This window comes from Poecilia reticulata, chromosome 13, assembly GCF_904066995.2.
Source record: "Poecilia reticulata chromosome 13, P_reticulata-male-v2, whole genome shotgun sequence".
Lineage (NCBI taxonomy): Eukaryota > Metazoa > Chordata > Actinopteri > Cyprinodontiformes > Poeciliidae > Poecilia > Poecilia reticulata.
In genome coordinates, this window is record NC_088842.1 from 5046833 (window position 1) to 5071697 (window position 24865).

General features: G+C 38.0%; 1 protein-coding gene and 1 long non-coding RNA gene across 9 annotated transcripts in view; both read right to left on the minus strand.

Annotated features, from left to right (window-relative positions):
• robo1 (roundabout, axon guidance receptor, homolog 1 (Drosophila)) overlaps positions 1–24865 on the minus strand; it is a 367726-nt gene that overhangs the window by 214266 nt on the left and 128595 nt on the right. For 3 of the 8 annotated variants that reach the window (XM_081615059.1, XM_081615058.1, XM_081615057.1), the window contains exon 1: positions 17190–17403. The exons of 4 other annotated variants lie outside the window; for them this stretch is intronic. In XM_081615059.1, the coding sequence (XP_081471185.1) occupies positions 17190–17388 (199 nt within the window). In that variant the 5' untranslated portion in view covers positions 17389–17403. Of the gene's footprint in view, positions 1–10643; positions 11430–17189; positions 17404–24865 lie in introns of those variants that run through there. One more of the 8 variants, XM_081615064.1, reaches the window with a different exon arrangement.
• Positions 5411–6994, minus strand: LOC145554689 (uncharacterized). The gene is made up of 2 exons (XR_014090672.1): positions 6632–6994; positions 5411–6507 (listed from the first exon to the last, which is right to left on the minus strand). It is a non-coding gene; the product is annotated as an uncharacterized LOC145554689 (long non-coding RNA).

Sequence of the window (24865 nt, forward strand, 5' to 3'; positions counted from 1 at the left end):
TTATTCCTCACAGCTTTTTAATGTCATTTAGCCCTGTCAGTTATGAGAAGAAAAGGGGTTTAGCATCTCAAAAGTGTATCCAGGATTTTAATACAATGGTGAGAGAGGGAGGGAACAAGGAGAGGAGGGGATGGGAGAAATGCATGAGTTCATGGAGGGAGAAAAAAAAAAGAATGGTTCCCCACTGGGAAACATAGTGGTGGCTACAGAGTGATGTGGGAATGATTTTCTTAAGCAGGAACTACTACCAGCATGCAGCTAAAGCTAAAATAGAATGTTTCGCATTAGAACTCAAACATGAATTAGAAATCATTCAGGTCATGTTGAAATGAAACCGCTGTCTGGAAACTGATGGTCTTTATGGAAGTTGGTTGGAGAAAATTCCATACTTAGTCCAGACTGCAAAGATGAAAGACACCTTGAATCTGCTGTAATTGTCACGCCAGGCCACTAGATGGGACTGTGAGCTCAGAATGTCTTCGAAACGCAACTGCACTTTTGACCCTTAGCTTCCACCACAGTAGCTTCAAGCTCATTTAGAAAGCAGCAACTCATCCCCAATGACCCAAGGACTCATGTAATGCACATATATTCCCCATCTAAAGTTTTGTTCATCTGAACACGCACAATGCAATGCTATCAGTCATTGTTTTTGAAAGGTTTCACTCTGATACCGTGTTTCAAAAAATACAAACTCTGATCACATGTAAACAGTTAGATCGCAATAAAAATGATAGTTTCACTAAAGAGCTCTGTGTAAAGAGGGCCTCAGATAGATGGTTCTACCATAGGTTCTGGTCCACGCAGTTTGTTTCTAAAATGGGAAGGTTTTTGACTTATTTTTCCTGCATCTACACAGAAATGGTGTAGAGGACTCATTTTTGTGAACGCATATTTTTTGCAAGAATACTGACGTATAAGCTCATAACCTGGCCTATGACCTCAAACAAGTCATACAAATGCGTCAAAATTTGACGCACTTAGCATTGTGTATTTTCCAGGCACATTGTGCAATTTTATTGCACAATCAACTGTTACCTTCAGTTGTTACAAAAATTGTTGCCTTTAGCAACCATAACTTAAAAGATCTCTAACTTCACATCATAGCAAAAAATGACACATTGAAATTGGCCTCTGTCTCTTTAAGAAGCTCCAACCCTTGAGTACGGTATCACAGCAATATTTTTCCACGCTGTCTACTGATGTCGTTTACAACAGTTCTTATGAGCTAAGCAGGAACACAGTTCCACCAGGTGTTTGCAAATTGCTGTTTGGAGGAATCAAGTGAGAACTCGATTGGAGGCTGCAGTTTCAAGGAGGAGCTTTGGGTAAATGGGCAGAGCTTAGTATGAACAAGTGCTAAGGCACACCTAAACAGTGGCCATGGGAGAATCAAGGATTTCTCAAACATGCATGAAAGAATCAAAGTAACACTCCAGGTATGTTTTTGATGAGGGAATAATATTATAAGACAAAAGAAAGTCAAATTTGCATAATACTCCCCTTTAATAGAACACATCATCTTTCTTTCATACAGTTTATTGTCTTATTATTATAACGATGAAGCTCTAATTAGTGTTTTATTATAGAAATAAGTCACATTTTTCTTTTCATATGAAATGAAAAACAGCTATCTTACTGTCTGTCAATGATTACTGGAACTTACTGCCCATAAATTCATATTCTTATTGTCTTTGCATGCAGGATGGTGTAAATCATAGGAACTGGGAGTTCCAATTAACGGGTTGTTGTTTTTCCACTCTCTGTGCTGTCTGCTCCACATTTAATGTAAAACAGTCACATTGCACGCTCGTCACTTCAGTCACTGCTCTGTTTTCAAATGCAAAGTCCCTCTGGGTGGAATTTCCTTCCCACTGTCATTCGTTTTGGTTTGGAAAAGAAGTAAATCAAAGACATCAAACAGTGAATACTTTAAAATGTAGTGGATTTGCTAACAAAACAAGTTTTTTTAGCACCTAAAACCTGAATAATCTTAATCTTAACTGCATCTAAAAAATAAGGAGATCTTACTTGAACTTAAAGTGCAGATGGAAACTCCAAAGTCTTCAACTTTAGGTAAATGTTTGTTGGTGGATTTTTATGTCACTACTCTCTCATTTGTCCCTCGTGTAAAATGTGTTGCTGCTACATTAGTTGGGTCTTCAACACAAAAAAGGCTAGATAATAAAAAAAACTCAAAAACAGTCCATATTTAAGTACAATTGAGGATTATTAAGGAAAAACTTTGAAACGGTTGTTCACAAAACCTTTTTTCCCAATCTATATTACAAAGAAGAATTTGCAAAAAGAATTACAAAGCTGGTAAAACAACTCTGCAGCATCAATACAAATGAGAACTAATGTTTGATTGAATGAGAAAGCTTTTTCACTTCATGAAATTTTACCTGGAGTCAGCTCAGAGTGGGAGGAGCTAAATAAAGTATTAGTAGTATAACGATTATTCTGACAGTTTATTGATTAATTATACAAAAAAAATGGGCACATTCTGCAGATTTTTAAGAACTTAAGCCTATTTTATATAATGCCAAAAACACATAAAATGCTAATAAGTAATTCAATATCTTTTAAAGAAAATAATAATTTTCTTGCCTAAACTGGAACAGAGTAATTTTAGTGAACACTTGATTACTTCCAGCAAAGGATCCATCTGCAGCTAATGCAAAAAAAAGCTCGGCCCTTTCTGGTTGACTTCCCCTTACAGCGCAGAGCTTATATTCATTTACTTTTTTTTTTTCAATTAACCAACTAATAATTAGATACCAAAGCATGCTTTATAGGAGGCTTTTTTTTACTTTTGCTGAATTTGAACCACGTGAAATAAAAACCGTCACTTAAGAAATTCTGGATAGAAGATTTTGTTTTATCTTTAATAGAGAATGTATATATTTTCCGTTCTTTCTGCTAATTGCCTTAAGTTTCTATATTCCAGTTAACGATTAATTGATTAAATTAGTTGACCATTATTTCAAAACTCAATTAATCACGATTAAGTTAATTGTTTCATTTCCATAAAATATTCTAACTAATTAGCAGTTTCTCTTTCAATTGCCCCCCAATTTAATTTATACCCCCAATCTCTAATAGGATTTTCCACTGTTTGCCATACATTCCATATTTTACTAGAAAAAAAAAAGTAGTCTAGCATTTCAAAACAGTGTTCAGGCCTTTAATAGACCAGTTAGAGAGGCAGGGAGGAGGCCTGAACTCAGGCAGGGGGAATGAAAGGACGGAAACAGGGGAAGAGTGTCCTGAATGTCATCCCTCCGTCTCCCCCGGTGGAGAAAATGAAAGAGAGGGAGGTCTGAGCCTTTTTGAATGCACACCAACTGGTAGCAGGACTCCAGCCACCACACAGCCCAACAGAAAGGCCTTCTGGGAGCTTTTGAATATGCAGAATTCAGACACATGGAGAATTGGCTGAATGACTCTCCAGCACCTTTTATTTACTCAGCATTTCCTTAAAAAAAAAATAAAAAAAAGAAACAACCTCACATCTCCCCAGATGTTCACCTTTATAAGGAAAAAGAAAAACCAACACCAGCACTCCTGCCTCACACTTCTTTTTTTTCCCCCTCTTCCACCCATATCACCCTAATCAGCACATTCAGCGCCACGAGGGACCACTGAGAATATGCAATGTGAGCTCAGAAGCCAGATCAAAACGTATTCCCAGAGCTGGTGTATCATGGTATGTTTGTCTCCTCTGTCCTCTTCTCCGTTCTCCCTCCCTCCATCCTCCCTCACACACCCCGGGGTAGCCTTTGTGCAGCCGCACTCCTCCCCTCACACACACACTCATTTTCCTCCCCTCCTCCATCCCTTTCCCATTCCAGAGCCCCGTTAAGGTAACACAATGCAGCTACCCCATCCCCATCCCCACTGGCTTTAAGAAAGACTTCACACTGACCAGTCACAAAAAAGGCAAGTCTTAAAAAATTGGGCCAAAAGACAAAAAAAGAGAGAGAGGAGGGAGATGGGTAAGAGGATTCTTATAAGCCATTTTTGTCCACAGACAAATCCTTATGTCTGCTGTTTCTTCTTGCTCATATCTATATCACTAGCTGCGTTTCCATTGGCCGAATAATTGACATTTTGAAAATAGGCTCGCCCAATGAGAACAGGACAAAAAAACTATTGTTTATTGATAAAATGTTGAGATGTTTAAAAAGAAAAAAAAAATATCAACATTTGTTTATTTTGCAAAACTGCGATGGAAAAAATTTTTTTCCGCATCACACCAGTCACATGATCAACAGTTGGATGTTGACGCTGGTGCACACCACCAAGAAGAAGATGACAGGAAGTGGTAGGAGAATGACTGCGCAGCATTCTCATGTGAACAATCTTATTCACATGTGATTTTAATTGCTTTTCTTCATCAATGGAAACACAGCAATAGCAAAATTGGGTTTATTTGACGTCAGCGGAATATTAAAGCTTTGGCCATATTTGTAATGGAAACCCAGCTGCTGTTGTCAATTTGAAGACTAAAATTTTTACAAGGAAGCGTGCACAACTCTCAGATCAAATGGCTTTAATAAAAGAAGAAATACCTCCAAGCTTTTTTTTTTTTTTTTTAAAGCTGTAAACTTAGCTGCAGGAATCCAGAGCGTGCCAACTTTCGCTGTGGGACAGAAAGCAGACAGCACTTTTCGTCCTGCGAGGGGACAACCATTCATCACTTCAACACCAACAGGAGACGGGGAGAGTGTTTGTCCTCCACGTCAGCTGTCAGGGAGAAATGCATTAACCACGCTGCCTCACCAGGGCAGCAACCTTCTGGATCTGCCTCCCGCTCAGCAGCTCAGGGTGAAAACTTTTCATAAAACTATGTTTCAATATGTATCTATCTGATGTTATAGTGTCTTGCAGAAATATTTAGTTTCACCATTTGTCAAGTTAACAGCAACGTTTCGATTTTACTTGATGCCTAAAATGTTACAAATAAATTAGGGACGCATGCATGTTATCGGCACTACATGGAGGAGAAAGATATGAGAAGATGAGACCCTCAATGAGCTTTTTCATCTATAAGCTAATGTTATGTGTGCCGAAATAAAAAAAACTGCACATCACCCTGAACACAGCAGGCTCCAGGATAAAAAAATAGTTATGGCAGTATCAAGCTGTTCATTTTCTTTTGAATTAATCAAAGCTGGACAAGGATTGACACTACAAACAAGTCTACTCAGGAAAAAATACAGTTCAAGGCTGCAAGAGACTTCAGGCAGGGTCAAAGGTTACAGCAACACAATATCCTGAAACATGTAGCCAAAGCTACAATGGAATCAATTTATTCAAAGCATATTATGTCTTAGAATGGCCCAGTCAAATTACAGACCTAATTTCAGCTAACTCAAAAGGGCAAAAATAGCAACACACTCAACAGTTTCCAGATTTGTGTTGTTTAATCTGTAGGTAAGACATAAAAAATTGAAACCCAGTGGCGTTAGTGGCAGCATCATGCTGTGGGAACGCTTTTCTTTAACAAGGACCGGAAAGTTGGGCAGAGATGAAGGAAAGAAGGTTGCAATACAAAAAAAATGAACAAATCCAAGCACTAAATTTAAACAGATATTCTAGTGCTAGAGTGGCCTAGACAAAGTCCAATCCTAAATCCAATTGAAAATATCTGGCCAGAGTTGTAAATTGCTATTTAAAAACCTGTGTCCATCCCATTTGAATTAGCTGTAATTGCAGAAAATGTGTGTTTTAGATTATTAACTCAAGATGGCTGTAATCTACTGAGCAGGATAAAAATGTCAACAGTAGATGTCATTTTCTTCCTCTTAAAAATGATACTGTATTATATAAAATCCCAATAAAATGCAATGAATGTTTATAAATAAGTTACAAACAATACCAAATCATAATATCAGACTTAACAAACATCCCTTTATTCACACTGTAAACAGAATATCGGTGCCGAAATGCCAGGGAATCCTCAGTTTTATGGAATAATCATATCTCTTCTTTTCTCCTGGCAAGCCTAAGAGCCGAGGCTGCAGCCGGAGTGAATTACAAACTATTGACGTCAGTTGGATTTGCAAATTAATCCAATTAGGCGGCACTTTTGGGTCATTAGAGGAAGAGCAGTCTGAGGAAAGCAGATCATTAAGCATCGCCGGCTAATTTCTCTGCCCTCAAACAAACTGCCTTGAAATGTTTATCTCGTCAGTCGTTAAGAACTTAACTGCAGTTCCCATGAAGGAAGGGAAGAAAAAAAAACAGGGATGCCGATTACCCCTCCTGCATTCCTCCATGCGCTTTCACTAAGTCAAAGTCCGCCTAATCCCGGATCTTGGGGTGTAAAACCCTGTTTCATTCGGATTAGGATTTGATTAATGTGCATTAGTGGAAGTTATGGAGATACAGCCGTCACATCACACAGGTGGGAGAAGGAAGAAATTGGCATGGCGCAATCGAGAGTTGTCCTCATTATGTTTCTGTTCCAGAAGACGTAATGTGTTGTGACGGCTTCAGATCCTAGGGATAAACCCCAAAGAAAAAAAAAAACATCACTATAATTAGGAGCCATAGCAGGGTTGAGTTCAGGAGTCTGGGAGAGGTGGAAGGTGGAGGTGGAGGTGAAGACGGAGACACGTCTCACCTGTGGGCACTGGTCATTAATTGGCCGTGCGGAGCCAGCTGTGTCCTGTCATGTCCCCATGATGTAAGAGGCTGAAGAGCCCTGCAATTTATCAGCACTTATGAGTCAATTTGTCAGAACCTGCGTGTCTTTGCCAAGGCTGATTACTGGTGAGCCACTCCCTCTGCCCCACACACTGCAAAAAACAACTAAATCTTACAGAGCAATTCTGGTCAGGTTTTAGTGCAAACACCTTAACACACTTGAAATATTACAACAAAAAAAAAAAACTTACAAAGAACTTTTCAACAAGCTTGTTTTTTATTGAGTCAATAATTCTCTAACATATATTAACCTGTGGAGAGACTTTGTGGAACAGTGTTGCTAAAGAACTGAAGCAGTGTATTCAATACTGAATATATTCAATAAAATGGACAAAAGAATATATATATATATATATATATATATATATATTTAAATATAATATGTAAGTTTTTAATTTTGTTTTCATTGATTTGTTCAAAATAAAAAATAAGGATTAATGATATTGATGAAAAAGTGCTACTTCTAATGGCACATTATGACTTTTTCCAATGTTACAAGTTAAATAATCTGCCAGGGAAATAGAACTGTTTTTTAATCAATATTAAGTAATTCTTGACTCAAACGAAGCTCCTATATCTTGTTAAAAAGTTACCTTTAAGTTAGTTCTGTGTTGTTTCCAGTGTACTAAAATGTTTCCACTAAAAACTTACCAAAAGTACTTGTAAAATTGTGTTTTTGCAGTGTATTTTCATCATCTTAAGCACAAACTCATCATTACATGCTTTGTTGTGCTGCATTCAATCATCGAAGCTTTACAGTAAACTGTCACGGATACTTCCGATATTTGCCTTAAGGTTTTACCATCCCGGTTAATATTTATACATCATCTTGATAATTATCTCTTCAGAATGATCCAGGTTATCGTGTTGACTGTAGTCACCTCCTGCCTGAGCGGTATCAGTGTGGGGAGTGTGAGGTCTGATGAGCACTTAGCGCGGAGATAACAGGCATTTAGAGTGTTAGAAGGAGGACAGGTCCAAGATAACAGGGTGAGAGCTGACAGATGAAGGTATCAATTTACAACAGTCAGACAGAGCAAAGCCAAGAGCAAGTCATTACAAGTGTGACAGGGCAAAGGCCATCTTATTTTACTCTTTTCCACAAATCAAAACGGAAAGTGTGCACTACTGTAGCCAGGAAACAATGTATGAAAACAACTATAAATGACTCAAACTGACTGGAAATTCAAAACTTTTGTTGAAGTTAGTCAGCTGTTAATATCAATATTTAATATGGCAATATTCAGATGTGCGGTTGACACGGACTGAAGGGTTTTGCACACTTCTTCTGCTGCCACTACTAAAATTACAACCAGACTACACTTCTAAACAAGAGCAGAAAATCGACCTCCTCAGGAACCACTTCACCTTCTGTTCGCTGATTGGCCTGGACGAAAGTCTACCAGAGGAATCCACTTCAGTGGGAGAAATCCCAAACAGAGAACTGAAGAGAGATGAGAATCGTGTGAAACCGCTTAGAAAGGCAACAACCAGGCCAGCATTTCTGAAACCTGGAAACAGAATTCTGAGATTAAAGTCAGAACTGTTTTTTTTTGTTTTTTTTTCCAGTTGCCCTAATCCTGTTCCGTAAACTGGCCTTCTGCTTACAGGCCAGTTTTCAACGAAGGGGAATCAGCTGGTAAGGATAGACCGATTTTCTGCTTGGTTAACTCCTATAAGGGATTTACTAGCCAAAAATTTAACAATTTTAGATTTTCTCATAACAAACATTCTTCAGTGTGGAAGTTGTTCCAGCAATAAGACGACTCAGCTGTCTCTGTTAAGCATGGGTGGGGTGTTTAAAGGGAAAACCAGAGGAACCATGTAAAGTTTACGAAAATTGTAAAAAAGGAAGTTGCATGTTTTATGGATACATGTCAGCTATTGCTTTAAGATACTACCTTTCATCAGCTGGTGAGATCTGCTGTCCAGTTGATCTCTAAGGCGAGGCACTGAGATCTCACCTACTCCCCCAGAAAAAGACAATCCTCAGATATCCCAACATTTAGGTGCAACTGGAAACCCAGACGTATGAAAGACTTTTCTCACACAACAGGACGGGTTGAGGAACTGAAGGTGGAGCAGATAGACCTCAATCCATAACCTTTGACCCCATTTCCTGTTTAGATTTTACACCAGATTTCCTCAACACGACTTCTCTGCCTTCAAACAAAAAGCAAACGAAACCGATCGACCAAAGTGTGGAGGTGCACCCATCAATCGCCCAGAGACTGGAATTAAAGCTTTCACAATTTATTTTAAATAAATAAATAAATAAATAAATAAATAAATAAGGGGGAATTGTTCAAAACCACGAATGGCAGGGCAGACTTTTAAAAAAATAAACAAAATCAAAGATAGATCGGTGCGTCTTAAAGGTGTGGATATAACATCTTGTTCTCCATTTTTAAGAGGTAAGTGGGTATTTAAGAGTGAATGACGCATTCAACAAACAACAAACTTTGGTGCAATTGTGACCGAACAGCCTTTCAGGTTTCAACCTGAAAATAATTAAGCTGACTGTTACTGGGATAATTACAGGTTGGCCAAAGTATTGCAGCAGAAATGCAGAGCACCAGGACCCCAGTGGCTAATGGGCTGGCAAAGACAGTGATATTGAGAAATAAGATGTTTTGTTGGGTTTATTGATCGAGACCAAACATATTTCATTAATTTAGCTACTTTTGCACCACATATTTGTTCGGAAACCACCTTGCGTTCCACGTTGTGTACTGGAATGGTTCATTTCTCAAGTCTACAGCAACTGACCTGGAAAACCCCAAGCTAGCTCTGACTGGAGATTCTAAACAGATAGCCACGGGACGGGTGAGACAGAGAAATGTGTGAAAACAGTACAAGCAGCACAGTGAGAAAAAGAGAGTCGGTAGCTCACATCAGGAAGTTCAACGACAAACCTGAATCAAAGGAAAATTATTTTATATAAAATTGGAACAGAAATTAAAATCTGCTGCAGCTTTTTTTAGTTAAAAGAAAAAAAAGACGAACTCAGCAATAATCGTCAACCAGTGGAAGAATCAAGACATACAGGGAAACACGGTTCCCAACGGGGCTTAGGCTGTCTTTATGACCGATGATAGCTGCTCTCTTCACTGATCCCACATGGCCTCAGCACTTTATGTGTGACTTTCAGTGTGCTCAGCTTTAAGCTGGACAATCCTTTTTGCCCACCATGTTGACCCTCTTACAGCCAAAACACAAATCTGCTGGGTTTTTCCCAGATAAATTACAACAGAAACTTGCTAAAAGTGAAAGAAAATGCAATATTTCTATGAGAAAAGTCCCAGTTCTGGTTTGTCTTGAGTAACTTTTGCTCTGGGACAAACTTTCCCAACAAGGAGAAAATATTTTATGTTAGGAATGCACCGATCAGATTTTTCCTTAATGGTAGTGATGTTTATCCCTTAAAAAAATAAAAAATAAATAAAATCTAATTTTGACTAATTCTGTTTTTTCCACTATAATGGTCATACCACATGGAAAAGGAAAATTTGCACCCAGTTCTTTAAAGATTTGGAAGGAATTCTGAGATTAAAACCACATTTTAAAGTCTGTCATAAAACCTTTATAATTTCAATAGATTTGCAACTTATCAAAGCTGATCATGCACAAAAATTTTACAATTCTGATCGCTCAATTGGTGGGTCTCTAATCCTAGCAAATTATTACATTTTATGCTTGTTTTAAAGGGAGAAAAATATAACAAAGTCAATGTTGGTCATGGAAAAATCGGCCGATTCCAATCTCTTGATTGGTGCATCTCTAATTCTAACAAATGATTACCCACCCCCCCCCCCCCACACACACACACACACACACACATTTTTGAGGGAGATAAATAAAGCAAAGCAATTTTTTGTTCCATTTTTGCAAAGTCAAACAGATGACCAGAAAAGAAATGGCTAACTTACCTGAGCTCACATGGAGAAAAGCTAAGAAAAATACAAATCCGATTGAAGTTGGAGACATCATTCAGCGCGTCTCCTGAAAGAAATGCTTCGATGTAATCCAAACGATTCAATAAACCAGGTTAGGCATCCGCTCCTTCATGACAAGCAGTCTCTCAATCCAAAGGCAAAACGGGGGTTGCTTTAGTTTTTCTTTTATAAAAACGTACAAAACCTAGAAAACAACACAGAAGCACTTTCAGCGCATGTTCTGTTCACGAAGTTCAGCCCAAGTGAAAAAAAAAAAAATCTAATAACTAGTTTCTTATCCTTTCTTTGAATTCATCCCGTCGCTGATCAGCCAGGCGATCTCACTCAAGTCATTCACTTCTTCCTCTGTGCAGAAACTGAAGAAAACAAGCTTGTAAATCCGCAGTGAAAGTTTATAAATCCAAACCGAAGTAGAGCAATCTGTAGTCCACAGTCACATTATTTGAGTCCAGTTTTGGATAAGTCACTTTGGGCTCGGAAACTTTCCCGACTTCCCTCCCTCTCGGTCTTTCTCTCTCTCATCCACCGGATCGGACCCGGTATCAGCGCAACTTTTCCATCACTTTCCACCCGTTTCACCTCCTCTGCTGCTCCGCTGCCGGACGTGCGGATCCTGGAGCGAATCTTTTGCTGAGAGAGGAGGGGATCCGGATTCCCACTCACAGCGTTTCATTCAGAGAAAGCGGAGTGCTCCGTCAGTTGGTAATGCGCCTTTCTACCCCCCTGAGTAGACCCGAGTCTGAGAGGAAAATTAACCTCTTCCCGCCTGGATCCCTCTGAACGCAGCGCTGGAGAACAGCGCGTCAGCCTACTGGATTCCCCTTAAAGTAGGCAGTACCAGATATATACAATAAATAAATAAATATAAAAAAGAGTACACTTTGTAGACCTCATAAGTTACCACTATATTGAAACTATTTTCTGGTTTGTGGTTTAAAGCTGGACTATGTAACTTTTATGTTTATTTAAGAAAAAATTCTTAAGAAAAAATTCTTATGTTATGACAATATGAGACAAAAATTTTAGTTCTTCCACCCCCCTTGTATAAATTGTTCAATGTACAAAGGCGGAGAAACGATTTACCATTACAGAAAAAAAAACTGTTTATCTGTCCAATGGCCATGCTAACTTGCCTGAGCATTCACAGCAGACTCCGGTGGGGGTTACTAGCTGTAGGCTAGCTGGATAGCTTTGGTCTTATTAGACTGGCTTTGCGTAATTAGGCCAAAGGTAGCCTAGCTGAGCTATATGCTAGGCTAGCTTTGAGTGCTGGAGGGCTATTTTCAGAAATTATTTCCCATTACGAATGGAGCGCTTAGGAAGTATCCAAATACATTTGGATATTTGTTACAACAAGAAAGTTCTCGTTTTAAAACTAGGAAGATGTTTCTGTCATCGTTTAAACGATTACATCGTTTAAAGTATTACATAAAATTGACTTTTTCTTAGTTTTATATCATATTATGATGTTATGATGTCATTATCTCATCAAAGACATACCTGGGGTGTTTCTTTGATTGTTTAATGTGTTTTATAAATCCTTGACTCACCCATGGCAGTCATGGCATTCAGGGGTGCCTCAATGGCTGATTTCACAAAGCACTGCCTAGATAAAGTATTATCTATCTATTTCCACATAGCTCCTTCTTGTAGCTGAGTTTCCCCCCAACACAGTACTCCCCCCCTACTCCTTCTCCACTCAGCTCCACCAGACTAGCCGCAGCAGCAATTAGCAAACACCTGGTGAAGCAGAAAGTCATCATACAAACTACTCCTCCTAAGAACAATTGATGAAGTGCTGAAAGCAGAAAGAGAAGAAGCTTCTTAAAGAGATAGAGGTCCACATTCATGGCATCAATATTGAACTTAAGTTTCTTTTAAGTCATGTTTGGTATATACAGCATTTTCATAACTGAAGGTGACATAGTTACTTGACTGTGCTATAAAATGGCATTACATCACAAAGACATAGCTGGTCATTGTAAAACTACTGGTGCCAAGCTAACTAGCTGATAGCCTCACTAGCATAACATTAGCTTGCTGTATGGCCAGCTCTATTCTATTCTGAACAGAATGTTTAAAAAGTGTCAATGTTCAACCCTTCCATTAAAGAATCTACTTTGATTGTGTTTCTTCTATATTTTTGGTTATGTATGAATTACCTGTGGTATTTTAGTCAAGTCAATACAGGGCCATTCCAGAGAGTATTTCAATACAGATTTGGTGGAATCGAGGCGAGGGGACCAAGTTTAATTGGCTGAGCTTAAAAAGCAATCAATGATAACTACTTATTGTTAGCAGAGACATATTTGTAAACAAACAAAACGATTCAACTCATAGCAGCTATGGTAACACAGCAATCAAACTATTAAAATGATTCTTTGCATTTTGACAAGTAAACTCGCCAATTAAGTCCTACATTTAAAAGTTAAAATTTTTAATCTTTTAATCTATCTAAGTTGAAATGGTTAAATCAAATTTAACAGTATTCTCAATAAGCAAATGTTGAAATTATGTCTTAAATTGAAGGTTTAGGGGCCCCAAGCAGCAGCTTAGGTAGATTAAGCCTTGGGCTGGTTCTGAACCGACACCATAAGAACCTCAAACCTGACTTCAGATGTCAGACAGAATTAAAACAGCTCAACTCACATTCATTTTGTATTTTGCGTACTTTTTAGGTATACAAGGTGCTGATGACAGCTGGAGATAGGCTCCAGGATCTTGTTTCTTTTCAGAGCACTGAAAGTCACAGACGTTTGACTTTTGGTTTAAAACTTCTTCAAACGTCTTTAACGTGCTTGTGTATTTTAGCATAATCCAATTAAAAGAGCTCACTAATGCAGCTCATTATTGCCCCCCAGGCTTGAGTTCCAAATTTTAATCAGTTGGTTAATAAAATAATTTAGTGTGATAATTTCTATTTTAATTTGTTAATTATTTTTATAAGTGTTATTTGGGACACCCATTAAAAAAACGTGTCTCTGATATTAGTTCCACCTTAGATGAAGTAAAGCCGATTTCGCTGAAATAATGCAACAATGAAAATAGTTTTAATGTTTTAAACCGAATTGTTGGCGAATCAAAGCAAGAATGACTAAAAATGAACAGAAAATCTTCCAAACGGGGTTCAGCTGAAAGCTGTTCTCTCTGCTCCACTAAGCATTTGTTTTCAAATAGCTCCCTCCAGTGGTTGCTGGCCAAACTAATTCAAGAACAAATCCACTTTTAGCTCCAAAACGTTTTTATTTATTCATTTATTCATGTGTTTATTTATTCAAACCCAAATTGAACTCAACACAAAACCAGTGGAACTAATATTCAGCACAAGCAAGCGAGCAGCTGAGCCGTGTGCTCAACCAGAGCAGCAGAATCAACACCACACACTAATTTAGATCTGATCTTTGACTGGGCCATTCCTTCACTAGGAAACAGTAAACTGTTAAATTCTAGCTCTGGTTGAATGTTTTTAGCCCTTGTCTTGTTAGAAAGGGACTCTCTGCTCCAGTTTCAAGTGTTTTGCAGCTTCTAACAGGTGTTCTTCCTGAAATTTCTTGTCTTGTATTTACTTCCCACAATCTGCCTATCAATGGTATCAAAGCATCCCCGTAGCATAATGCTGCACCAGCATGGTTTCTCCAGTGTAATGTAGAGTTTTATTTGAGGGAGTCTGATTAAAATGAGCTGAATAACCATGCATACATTTTCAGGTTGTTATTCATAAAAAAGGTTTTTTAAACTACGAATCATTTTCACATTCATACTCCACTTTGTGTTGCTCTGTCACGTTTAGCAGATTTCCATAACCGATTTTCAAATCCAGTAATGAGGCACAAAGCATGTTCAACATTTTTATGTACTCAGCGAATGTATTCACAAAGAGCAAACCTCCAATTTCCAATAAGGCTACAGAAGCCAAGAGTGTCCTCTACATGAGTGAAAAAGAACATTTATTTCTGCAAAATAAACGTCATTAAGGCTTAAACTTTGAGTCTTTAAATGTGAATTTTAAATCGCAAATTCAGATGGAGTTAATAATACATCAAGATAATGCATAATGTATTCCCCGCTACTCGTCATCAGATGGCTTTAGAACTTTTGCTCGTTTTATTTAGTGCAAAGCATATCCATCTTTTTCAGTGTCATATAAACAGTGGCAAATGCAAATATTAAATAAAATTTCAAGGTGTTTGAATTAAAACTAAAGTATTAGCAGAAAAGAGGAATACAACTCCTACTTTAATAAAAAATTTAACTTGCAGAAGACTGAGAAAAAAAGGAGAAAGCATAATGACTCACACAAAGCACATACAGAAGCATTTCCTTCAACTCGGAGCATGTTTTTATTTCCCATTCCTCCGTGTGCGAATTACATTGCAGTCCTACACACTCCATTCTCACTCGGTTCCTCATGTACCTGATTTTCCTGAAAGCTTTTATAGCCCTGGATCTGCAAAGTGGCTCCTCAGCTCAATACCACCAAATGAACAGTTGCGTTTCCTCAAGCCCATAGCTGAGAGTGGTAAAATTGAAGCAATTATCAGCAAAGTCCACTTTTAGATCCATCAACCTTGGAGGGTATGTAGAAGTGCAGCTCTGATTGCTAAATGAAAGCATTTTAAATGTGTGATGCAGCATTTCATGGAGTAAAGTGCACAAATGAAACGCATAGGACTGTTTGTATTTCTGTACTCGCATTAGCTGTAATAAACAGATACATGCAAATATATCCAGGAAGAGACCAAAACAGACACAAACAGGAATTCGGTCTTGGCTTCTTCATGTCCTATTTTTTAGAGCTTCCAGACTCACATTCAATCACATTTCCACAATGTTATCATATACATACTAGGGTGGGTCAGTTTCAGTCAGTTACTTAATTACATAGATTTAATGTGTTAAAAATGTTAACACAATTAATCTTTTTTTTTCTTTTAACATACAAAAATTTTGAACCGGAACCTTTATTGCGTGTTTCTGGTACATCCGCAAATCTGACACACACGATATATCTGCAAATAAATCAATGGACAAAATTTGGCAAATTAGGGGTTACATTTAGCTTCAAAAACATTTTGAAGTGACACTTAAAAAGACTATTGTTGTATTCCAGTGGTGCTAAAACTTGTTAGCTTGTCAGCGAAGCTGTTCAAGCCTAAATTAGCGTCCACTGTCCATATTTCTAAAAAAGTTTTGCAAAACTTAAACAGATTGGAAACAAACAATACTGTTGCTCCTATTCGAATAATAATTATTATTATTCAATAATGTAGGAGTAAAAACAAGGTTTTTGAATTGAAAATATTTATTTTGTCATTATATAGTTTTCAATTTAAATATGATTATTTAACTAAGATTAAAATGAAATATTTTTGTCACAGCTGGGCTCTAATGTCTATTTATTAATGTGGGGGCAATCAAGGTTTTTGAGATTTTGACAATATGGTTTTCAATTAAATTAATTAATTTTGACTAGTTAATTGCAAACCCTATTAATCTGATTTAAAATTTTAATCGTGTCCCACCACTGATAAATACAGTCATTCATTTGAAATAATAACAGACATTTCTTCACAAAGGAAGAATAAATGAATAGAAAATAAAACAGATGGATAGATGATAGAACTTTTTGACGACTAGGAAAGACAAAAGTCCATCCATCCATCCATTTTCTTACACCCTTGTCCCTCAGTGGGGTCGGGAGGGTTGCTGGTGCCTATCTCCAGCTATCGTACCGGGCGAGAGGCGGGGGTCACCCTGGACAGGCCACCAGTCTGTCACAGGGCAACACAGAGACACACAGGACAAACAACCATGCACACACACACTCTCACCTAGGGGCAATTTGGAGAGGCCAATTAACTTGACAGTCATGTTTTTGGACTGTGGGAGGAAACCGGAGAAAACCCATACACGCACAGGGAGAACATGCAAACTCCATGCAGAAAGACCGGGGCCGGGAATCGAACCCAGAACCTTCTTGCTGCAAGGCAATAGCTCTACCAACTGCTCCACTGTGCAGCCCGAAAACAAAAGTCTAGAAATACAAATCAAATGTTTGTCTATTCAATATTCTTTCCATAGTTACAGATTTAGAAAATACTCAAATCAAACTCCATACCCCTGATTTACTGTTGCATTCCAATCAATGTCACATTTTAAAAGCGACGTTCCGTAGCCTTGAACTCTGAGTGTGACCGTGCCCCTATCCTTAAAGTTAAAGTTTTCATGCTACGTCAGAATCCCTCAGATTCCGTTGCGCACTGTATAAATTTGAAGTTGTGCAAACAATGAAGTCTCTGTCCTGCTCTTCCCGCTGCGACCTTGAACACAGCAACAGTTGCGAGAGAAATGACATCCGACCAAGCGGAAACAAGCTTTTCACGCCCCCCCTCCGAGGAGTTTAAGCACAAAACAACTTCCAAGAACTTAAGAGGGGATGAAAGGAAACCTGCTGCAAAGTGCTCCGAGTGTTTTCTCAGTTTCCAAGATGGTACAGTAACGCAGCACTTTAATACTTACTGAGGAAGACCTGGCTGCATTTATGGGAACGCCTCAAGGTCTGATGGCTTTGGTGAAGTTGACTGCGAAGCCGCTTACACCACTGAGACTTCAGTAAGCCGGTGAGGCTGGGGTGCCTGCGGAAACCTTTATGGTGTTTAGGAACTCCAAGCATGACGAGCCCCGCAAACACCACTACCAGAAAACACACAACTTGCATGACGGTATGTGTTCAATGCACAGACTCAGAGCTGTGAAACAAAAACAAATTGCTGATTTTTTTCCAGTTCAGCAACTATTAGCAGAAGCAAAGAAGCACAGAGTAGATTCCACAGTTATCCATCGTCCTAGTTCCATTTCAGATATTCTTTCAAAAAACAAAGAAAATTAAGAACTTTTAAACCAGACCTTTTCAAAAATAATCAAAACAAACTGCAAATGTTGCTACGTCTCCCACTAGTAGCTCTTCACACTGCTATTGAGATCTGCTAAGTACATAAACCCCTGTCGGTTTCACCATCCTTCTGAATCCACTGGGATGCTAATGGGGATTGGGGGACCATACACACACCGAAGATGCTGAACTTCACCATTCTGCTGCTCAATGGAGCGACTGTCTCTCATCTTCCCGGCCTATTTATCTGTGATAAGTCTCTTTTTAATATTCAGAGAGAGTTTTGGGATGTTCCGTCTTTTCCTATGATGTGTCTGTGTATGTAGCAAACGTGGGGTTCCTGTAGAAAACACACTGGGCTTCTTTTCAGACATACTGGCGGTCTCACAATACCTCCTCCTCCCAAGCCCCCCATTCACCCCCTGGTCCAGAGGTGATGGGGTGACAGCCAAGTAGGGGTAAGGCAAAGCGGGCCCACATTCCCCTTTTTCCCTCTTGCTAAGTCTATTTCATGGCTTTCATTTCCATCCCACTGAGCAGGATGGCATGAAACAAAACATTTCCCCTGAAAAAGATGCTGCCTGCTCAGAAGAAACACACAACAAGTCATTTTCCCAGTGGACAGAAACACATTTTATAACCTCAGGAAAGTGTTGCAATTTGGGATTTAACCATTTTTCTCTCAGGAATATACAAGATGGGAACTGATTTTTTTTTCTCTTTTTTTGTTGATATTTCCACGTGAGTCACCTTGTACAGAGAGCAGATTGTTGAAGTTCCATTTAGAGGCTTTAAACTCAGCATAAGTTTTTCCCTCCAACTCGTTTTAATTTTAATACAACCAGTTACCATTTGAAGGTATTGCCAGTCTGTTACAAGATGTTTACACAAGCTAAGAGTTACTGCAATTAAATAAATACACAAATAAACTACTAAAACGGTACACAAATATACATCTGGTTAAACAATCTATGTTCTTGACTCAGTTGACTTAAATGCTAGGCGCTTAAAATATCCCTGACATGATTTAAAAAGATTAACTACTACTGCTTATGTTGTGTGTACACAAACACTTTTAATAAATATTTCTCAGACACTACTATAAATGCAGTGTCAGTTTTTGTCTGCAGTAATATAGTCAAACGCCAGCGCCATCTTGTGATGTAATGAGGGTAAGTCAAAACGTAAACAACTAAGGCTGAGTATCCAGAAGCGGAGGACGTTGAAAGCAATTTCAGTGAGGATTTAAGCAATTTATCTATGGTTTGGAAGGAAGAAGCCAGATGGAGTGATGAAGAAGAGGGAGTTGGTTCTAATGAAACTTCATTTCTTTAGCCATATAGTTAAGGAAACAATGAAGACTCTGATGGTGAAGACTCTGATGGTGAACGGTCGGCGCTAGACATCACTGTATCATTAAATGGTAACAAACAGATCTATGACTATAATAGTTTTTCATCTTTAATTCTGATTTAATTGGAATAATCCAGTTACTTTATAGTAATGGGTTAATGTTCTGCATATGGGTTTCAGTAACCAACCTTCCTGTTCCTCCTATTTCCAAGTCTTGAGTTAGATTTTCTACTTTTTATAACTGTATGATATTTCTGTTATAATATTGTATTGTACAGGGATTATCAGTCAATGTCGTGCTACATCAGCTCCCAGTGTACTGTTGCCTGCAGAAAATAAAAAAACTATATATTACTCAAACTACTTAAACCGTTTATAACTAGGCTACTAGACATATTGTGTCTTTTTAAAGGAAAACGTTGGATATTTAATGGAGAAAAAGCCACAACTCCACTGAAGGTACATGCTCAATGTCTGCTGTCATGACTCAATCTTGTAAGCATCAAACAAATTACTATATCGGTTATGAATAAGGTTAATAAATAACTGCCATGAATATGACATCAAAAACTTAAGCACTGACTGTCAAAAAAAAGGAGTAAATCCGATAAATAACTGTCAAGCAAAAGCCCGTCACATTTGGACCCTGACACAACTCAGCAAGCACTAAGTGGAGTCTTGTCATATTTTTAGAGCATCTATGACAGAAACTTCAGTAGCTGTCGAACAACCTGACAGTTCCTGTCCACGGTGGACAATTAGCCTGCCTCTTCAGCTATACATGAGAGCCCCAAAAAAAGCATCAGTCAGAGCCCACAATCCACAAAATATATACAATTCAAACTCAGAACAAACAAAGTCTCAGGTGAAAAAGCTTTTCAAAAAAGTAAACTTTTATATAAATAATCTTGCTGCAAGTCCCACAAGATTCAGCTCCAAGTCCATTATGTTTTTTTAATCTATTTTTGTACTGACTTTCGATTCCTTTCCTTTAACATGCAAATGATATTTAGGTGAACATGCCTAAGATGAATTGTTCAAGTTTCATCAGCATTAATTAATAAATGCTGTATTTCTTCAGCATTTATTTCCACCCAAATTCCAACAAAACTAAGACAATAATGATGGTCCAATCTAAAACAGTACAATATTTTTCACCTGTGTTTCTATAGCTTAAACAATACTGGCACTTAGGCCACTGAATTAAAGAAAATATGACCACAGTCTTCCCTGACTACACTGTGATAATAAGGGGATGGACAGTGACAGCAAAAGCAAAAGCAAACCCAAATTAATAAGAAAGGGTTCTTCAGAATTTTTAAAAAGCAGCTCAAAGTGCTGTGGTGGCACAGTGGGCAAGCACAACACACATATGGAGACTTTAGTCCTTGATTCAGACATCACAGGTTCAAGTCCTGGCCTGATTACCTTTGCTGCAAGTCTTCCCCCCGTGTCATTACCTACTTTCCTGTCTAACCACTCTCAAATAAAGGCCACCAGAGGCAATAAAACCTTAAAAAACACAACAGCTCAAAACTATTTCATTAGACTTTTTTTTTATTTTACTCTTGTTTTCTATTGTTCTTCATGACCTTGTTTCTGTTAAATACCACTTTATAAAGTTCACATGCCTACTTGAACATCCCAAGTAGGTATTCATAAAAATGGGGTTGGCAGAGCAGAGCGCGCCAGGGGGGCCCAAACACGGCAAAATGCAAAGCAATGAGCTACAAAACATAAACATCGGTGTGAGAATTTGTTTCACCACAATAACCTTTTCCGCTTAGCTTTCATGATTAACAATAAAGTTAAAGACAGTTCAACAAACTCTTCAGGGAGCACCCAGTAGAATCGCGCGGCGGCAGTAAAAACGGAGTGTTTTGGGTTGAGGGAGTGAGGGAGGGGGAGGGGTAGAAAGAATATAGAAAGCCGGGGCGCTTCACAGGATGCCTGAAGTTTGGAGCGATAAACAGGCTGTTGCTGTTCTGCCTGCTTGCGCATGCTGAATCCCCCTCTCCCTGTGTCTTTTAATGGGCCTCACATTAGCATCTGTTTAGCGTCAGGCTCGACATGGCCTGTGGAGGCTGATTAAAATAACCATCCTATCCCGTAACATCCTGGCAGGAACATCAAACTGCAGTCAGATGTTGGAATCCTTGCAGCAGCAGACATTCAGGAGGTTAGCATCAGTGTTCTGCACTCTGGCAGACAATAGAAGGTTTATTAGTTGCTTCTGTTCAAACAGTCCTGGAGGGAGGTTATGCGCCATATGGAAAGATACAAAATATACACTTTTTCTGCAGAAAGCCACAAGAATTTGATATTTCTGCAGAAATCTGCAGGCATTTAGGATGAAGACTAAATGAAGTCTTCATCCATTTGAAGTGCTTCTTCATTAGAAACTGTATTTACATGCCGGCAGCCAATCATCAGGTTTTGGTCAGTTATTAAGCAACACACAAGCTGACCAATGCAACTTGAGTGAATAAAAAAACTTTTAAGTGATCATTTAAATCAAACTAGTTGAACAACAAAGTTCTGAACAGTGAATTGTCACTGTGGAAAATTGTGCAACTTTCTTTGCGTGTTTGTGTTCAAACCAGATGCTGTGGTTGTTTTAATCAACAACACGCTGCACATATTCAGACTTCCAACAAACTAAGGAGCAGAAAAAAAAGTCTCTGAGACTGTGATTCTCCTTTAGGGAATAGATTTTGCAAATTATTATTACTGAAAGAAATATAAAATGCAAGGAATATTTTACAGAATATAGATTTGCCATTTGCATAGTTTTTGGTAACTTAGAAAACGAAGAAAAACTTAAATATATATTTTGGAAATAATATTGGTAGTAAGGATAATAATTTCTGTTATTATTATTATTATTATTATTATTATTATTATTATTATTATTAGTTGAATTGTTTGGATAGTTCTAAGTATTCACTTTGTTTATGTGAATCTGCCATTGAACTTGATTTCCCCCACTTATGAACAATAAACAATATTTCTAGTCTCTACCATATTCAAATTATAATTTTAAAGATATACAAAAAATACATAGGCATAAAAGCTATAGGGTAATAATTGACGATATTTAGAGAAAGCCAACAATTACTAGGATTTGTCTTGTTTGTCCTTTCTTAACAGCACAAATTTTATATCTCTTAAAGGGCTGGTATTTATGTATTTTCTGGGCACATAGTGCCATTTTATAACACAAGCTACCTTCAGTTGTTAAAAAGATGCTGTATATATCAAAAATAACTTAAAAGAAATTTGACTTGGCAATTTGACATCTTGAAATTGGACTTCTGTCTCTTTAAAAAGCTCCTGCTCATTCAGCATGTCATGGAACAATGCTCATCATTATTTATGTGATTTTCAACCGATCTTAGGAACATTGTAGCAGTGTAAACTCAGCAGACCCACAGATCCACCAGAGTTAGACCATTTTTCTGTAGATAATTGTAGATATTTTGTTTATTGAATCAGAAATCCATATAAAATGTGAATTAATATCCCATAGAAACAAAATAACCTAAAGTTCCACCTGGGCCATGGCTCACTTAATAGAGTTGGGGTCTTCGACTGGAAAGTTGTTGTGTTTGATTCCAGCTTCCTTCCTGCTGATGGGCAAAGGCACTTGCCGTTACCATGGAAACTAACTGAGCACTTAGAATATTTCTGTTATGAACATTTCAGTGAACTATAAAGCAATACAATATCAAAACTGCAGTCGAGTGGCACTTCAAAGTCAACATTAGTGACTAATCTCTTTGAAGATCCTGAGCAGAGGAAAAGTAAAGTAGAGCCTCCACTCCCCTCTTTCCAGCACAGAAACTTAGACAAACAGACCTAACTCTGGCTCAGGCAGAACTTTACATAAAACATGTCTGTGCATGAATCATATTATCAGCAATAAAACAAGCAATGGTTTCACAGATCATCAAGCCATCAGTTTTGGCTGACAGTTATTATAGTCATTTGAACAGGGAGGGCTTGTTAGTGAGCTTACAGGGGATTTTTGTGTTTGCTCATAAAGATAACTAAATGATCTGAAGGCTAAGGCATCTGTGTAAGGGAGCGGATGTAAATTACCAGTTGGAAAAAACAAAAGTGAGAAAATATGTTGAATTTAGAAGACTTCGCAGGTATAAAGAAAAATAAGCTCTTGGTGTGATAATGATTTTTCTTTTTTTTTTTACAGTGGTTTGATTTTATTAAATGAGACCCTATGTCATCATATATTTTTGTCTGTTTCTAACAAAACTGATGTCAATTCTCCTTCAAAAAAGCTGTGTAAGCAGTTTCTGAGCCAATTTCAAAGGCCTAAGTGGACAGATGTGCCTAAAGTTAGAAGGAAGGTAAGGACATTTCTGGTCTGGACATTTTTTAAGAACAGCAGTAGCACAGTGCAGGTGAGATCTATGTAAGGGAGCAAAAAACAACCAAAAGCTGATGAATGTTCTCTTAATTAGATAATCTACCTGGCGCAGTTTTGTTTTTTTCCCATATTTGAAAGATTAGCTCACATTTATTGGTGCTCAAAATGTAAATGTCTCATTCAGGTTTTAACAACAAAAAAATTCCAAAGCAACACATGCAATTACTAAATACTAATAATTATTATTATCGCAATATGATTTGAACCATATAACAGAAAGATATTTTTGCTTTAGAGTTCCACTCTGACTAAACTAACATTTATTTTGTTCATTCCAAGTTCAGTCTCATCACATTTCACTTTGTCAATATGCCATTTATCCATTTGTAAACTTGCAAATAATAAAATTTGCTTACATTTTTCCCCCTTTTAAGCAAAAAACAAATATATAAAAAGATAAAATGGCTTTATGAGGGGAAAAACAGTTGAGAATGGTAGATTATTTAGAAAAAATAGTAGATTAGCAAACATAAAACTTTAGACACAGACCTGCATACTTTTATTATTTGGTTTAGTGATTCTAATGGTACATAAAATCTTTTATCATAGATAGTTAAATGAAAATATGAAATAAATCTTAATTTAAATAAATAGACAGTTCCTCCGATGTTAAACAGAAAACGTTAAAATTCATTTAGATAGAAAAACACGAGCTCTTTCACTATGAAGCTGAGTGTGTTTGACAGGGTGAGAGAAGCTTATTATTAGCACTTAGCCAAACTGTATCCGCTAGTCCTCCTTATTACCGTGAGAACACTGGAGGTGTGAGTCAGAATATTCTAATTGAATTCTCGGCACACAGTCATTGTAATTTGGAGCGGCTCAAGTCTTACCCTCTGCTCCAGTGGCTCTTCACCACATCGCTCCACTTCCCGACCTGACAAGAATGGCCAACAGAGCCGCTCCTTTGAGTATGGCTACAGTCAAGTAGGGCAGATTAGTGAGATGAAAAGAAATTGGAAAGTGGAAAAAGAATCCTCCACTGACCTCTGCGAAGCTAAAGCTGGAAGGAAGCATTATGTAGGCCGTGGTTACATCTAATTGTATCTCCAGTGAATCTCTCCTCAAGGCAAATCTTGGGCTCTCTCTCTGTTGTTGCTGTGGGATTTGAACCCTGTAGCTACACGGAGATGATGTGTAAGACCGCATCCGGCTAAAAGTGCAGGAATCTTTTACTTCCTCAATCATTTTTTTTTCTTTCTCAACACAAAGACCAAGCAGATGAAATGTGTAACATGAAGACATGAAGATGTATCACAGAGCTGGCGCTCCGTCTTTGGGGCGATATAAATAAGAGTGACGCTGTCAGGGAAATTGGTTTTCAGCAGGGAGAGACTCAAGGCCACACGTAAGGGCCTAGCGATGATAGCAAAGGATGATGGGAGAACAGAGCTCTCAATCTCATTCATGATAAACCTGTCAGCGCTAAAAAGACAATTGCCTCGTCACCAGACTTCATAACAGGAAAACCCAATAATGCGAAGACAATATTTTACGAAATAT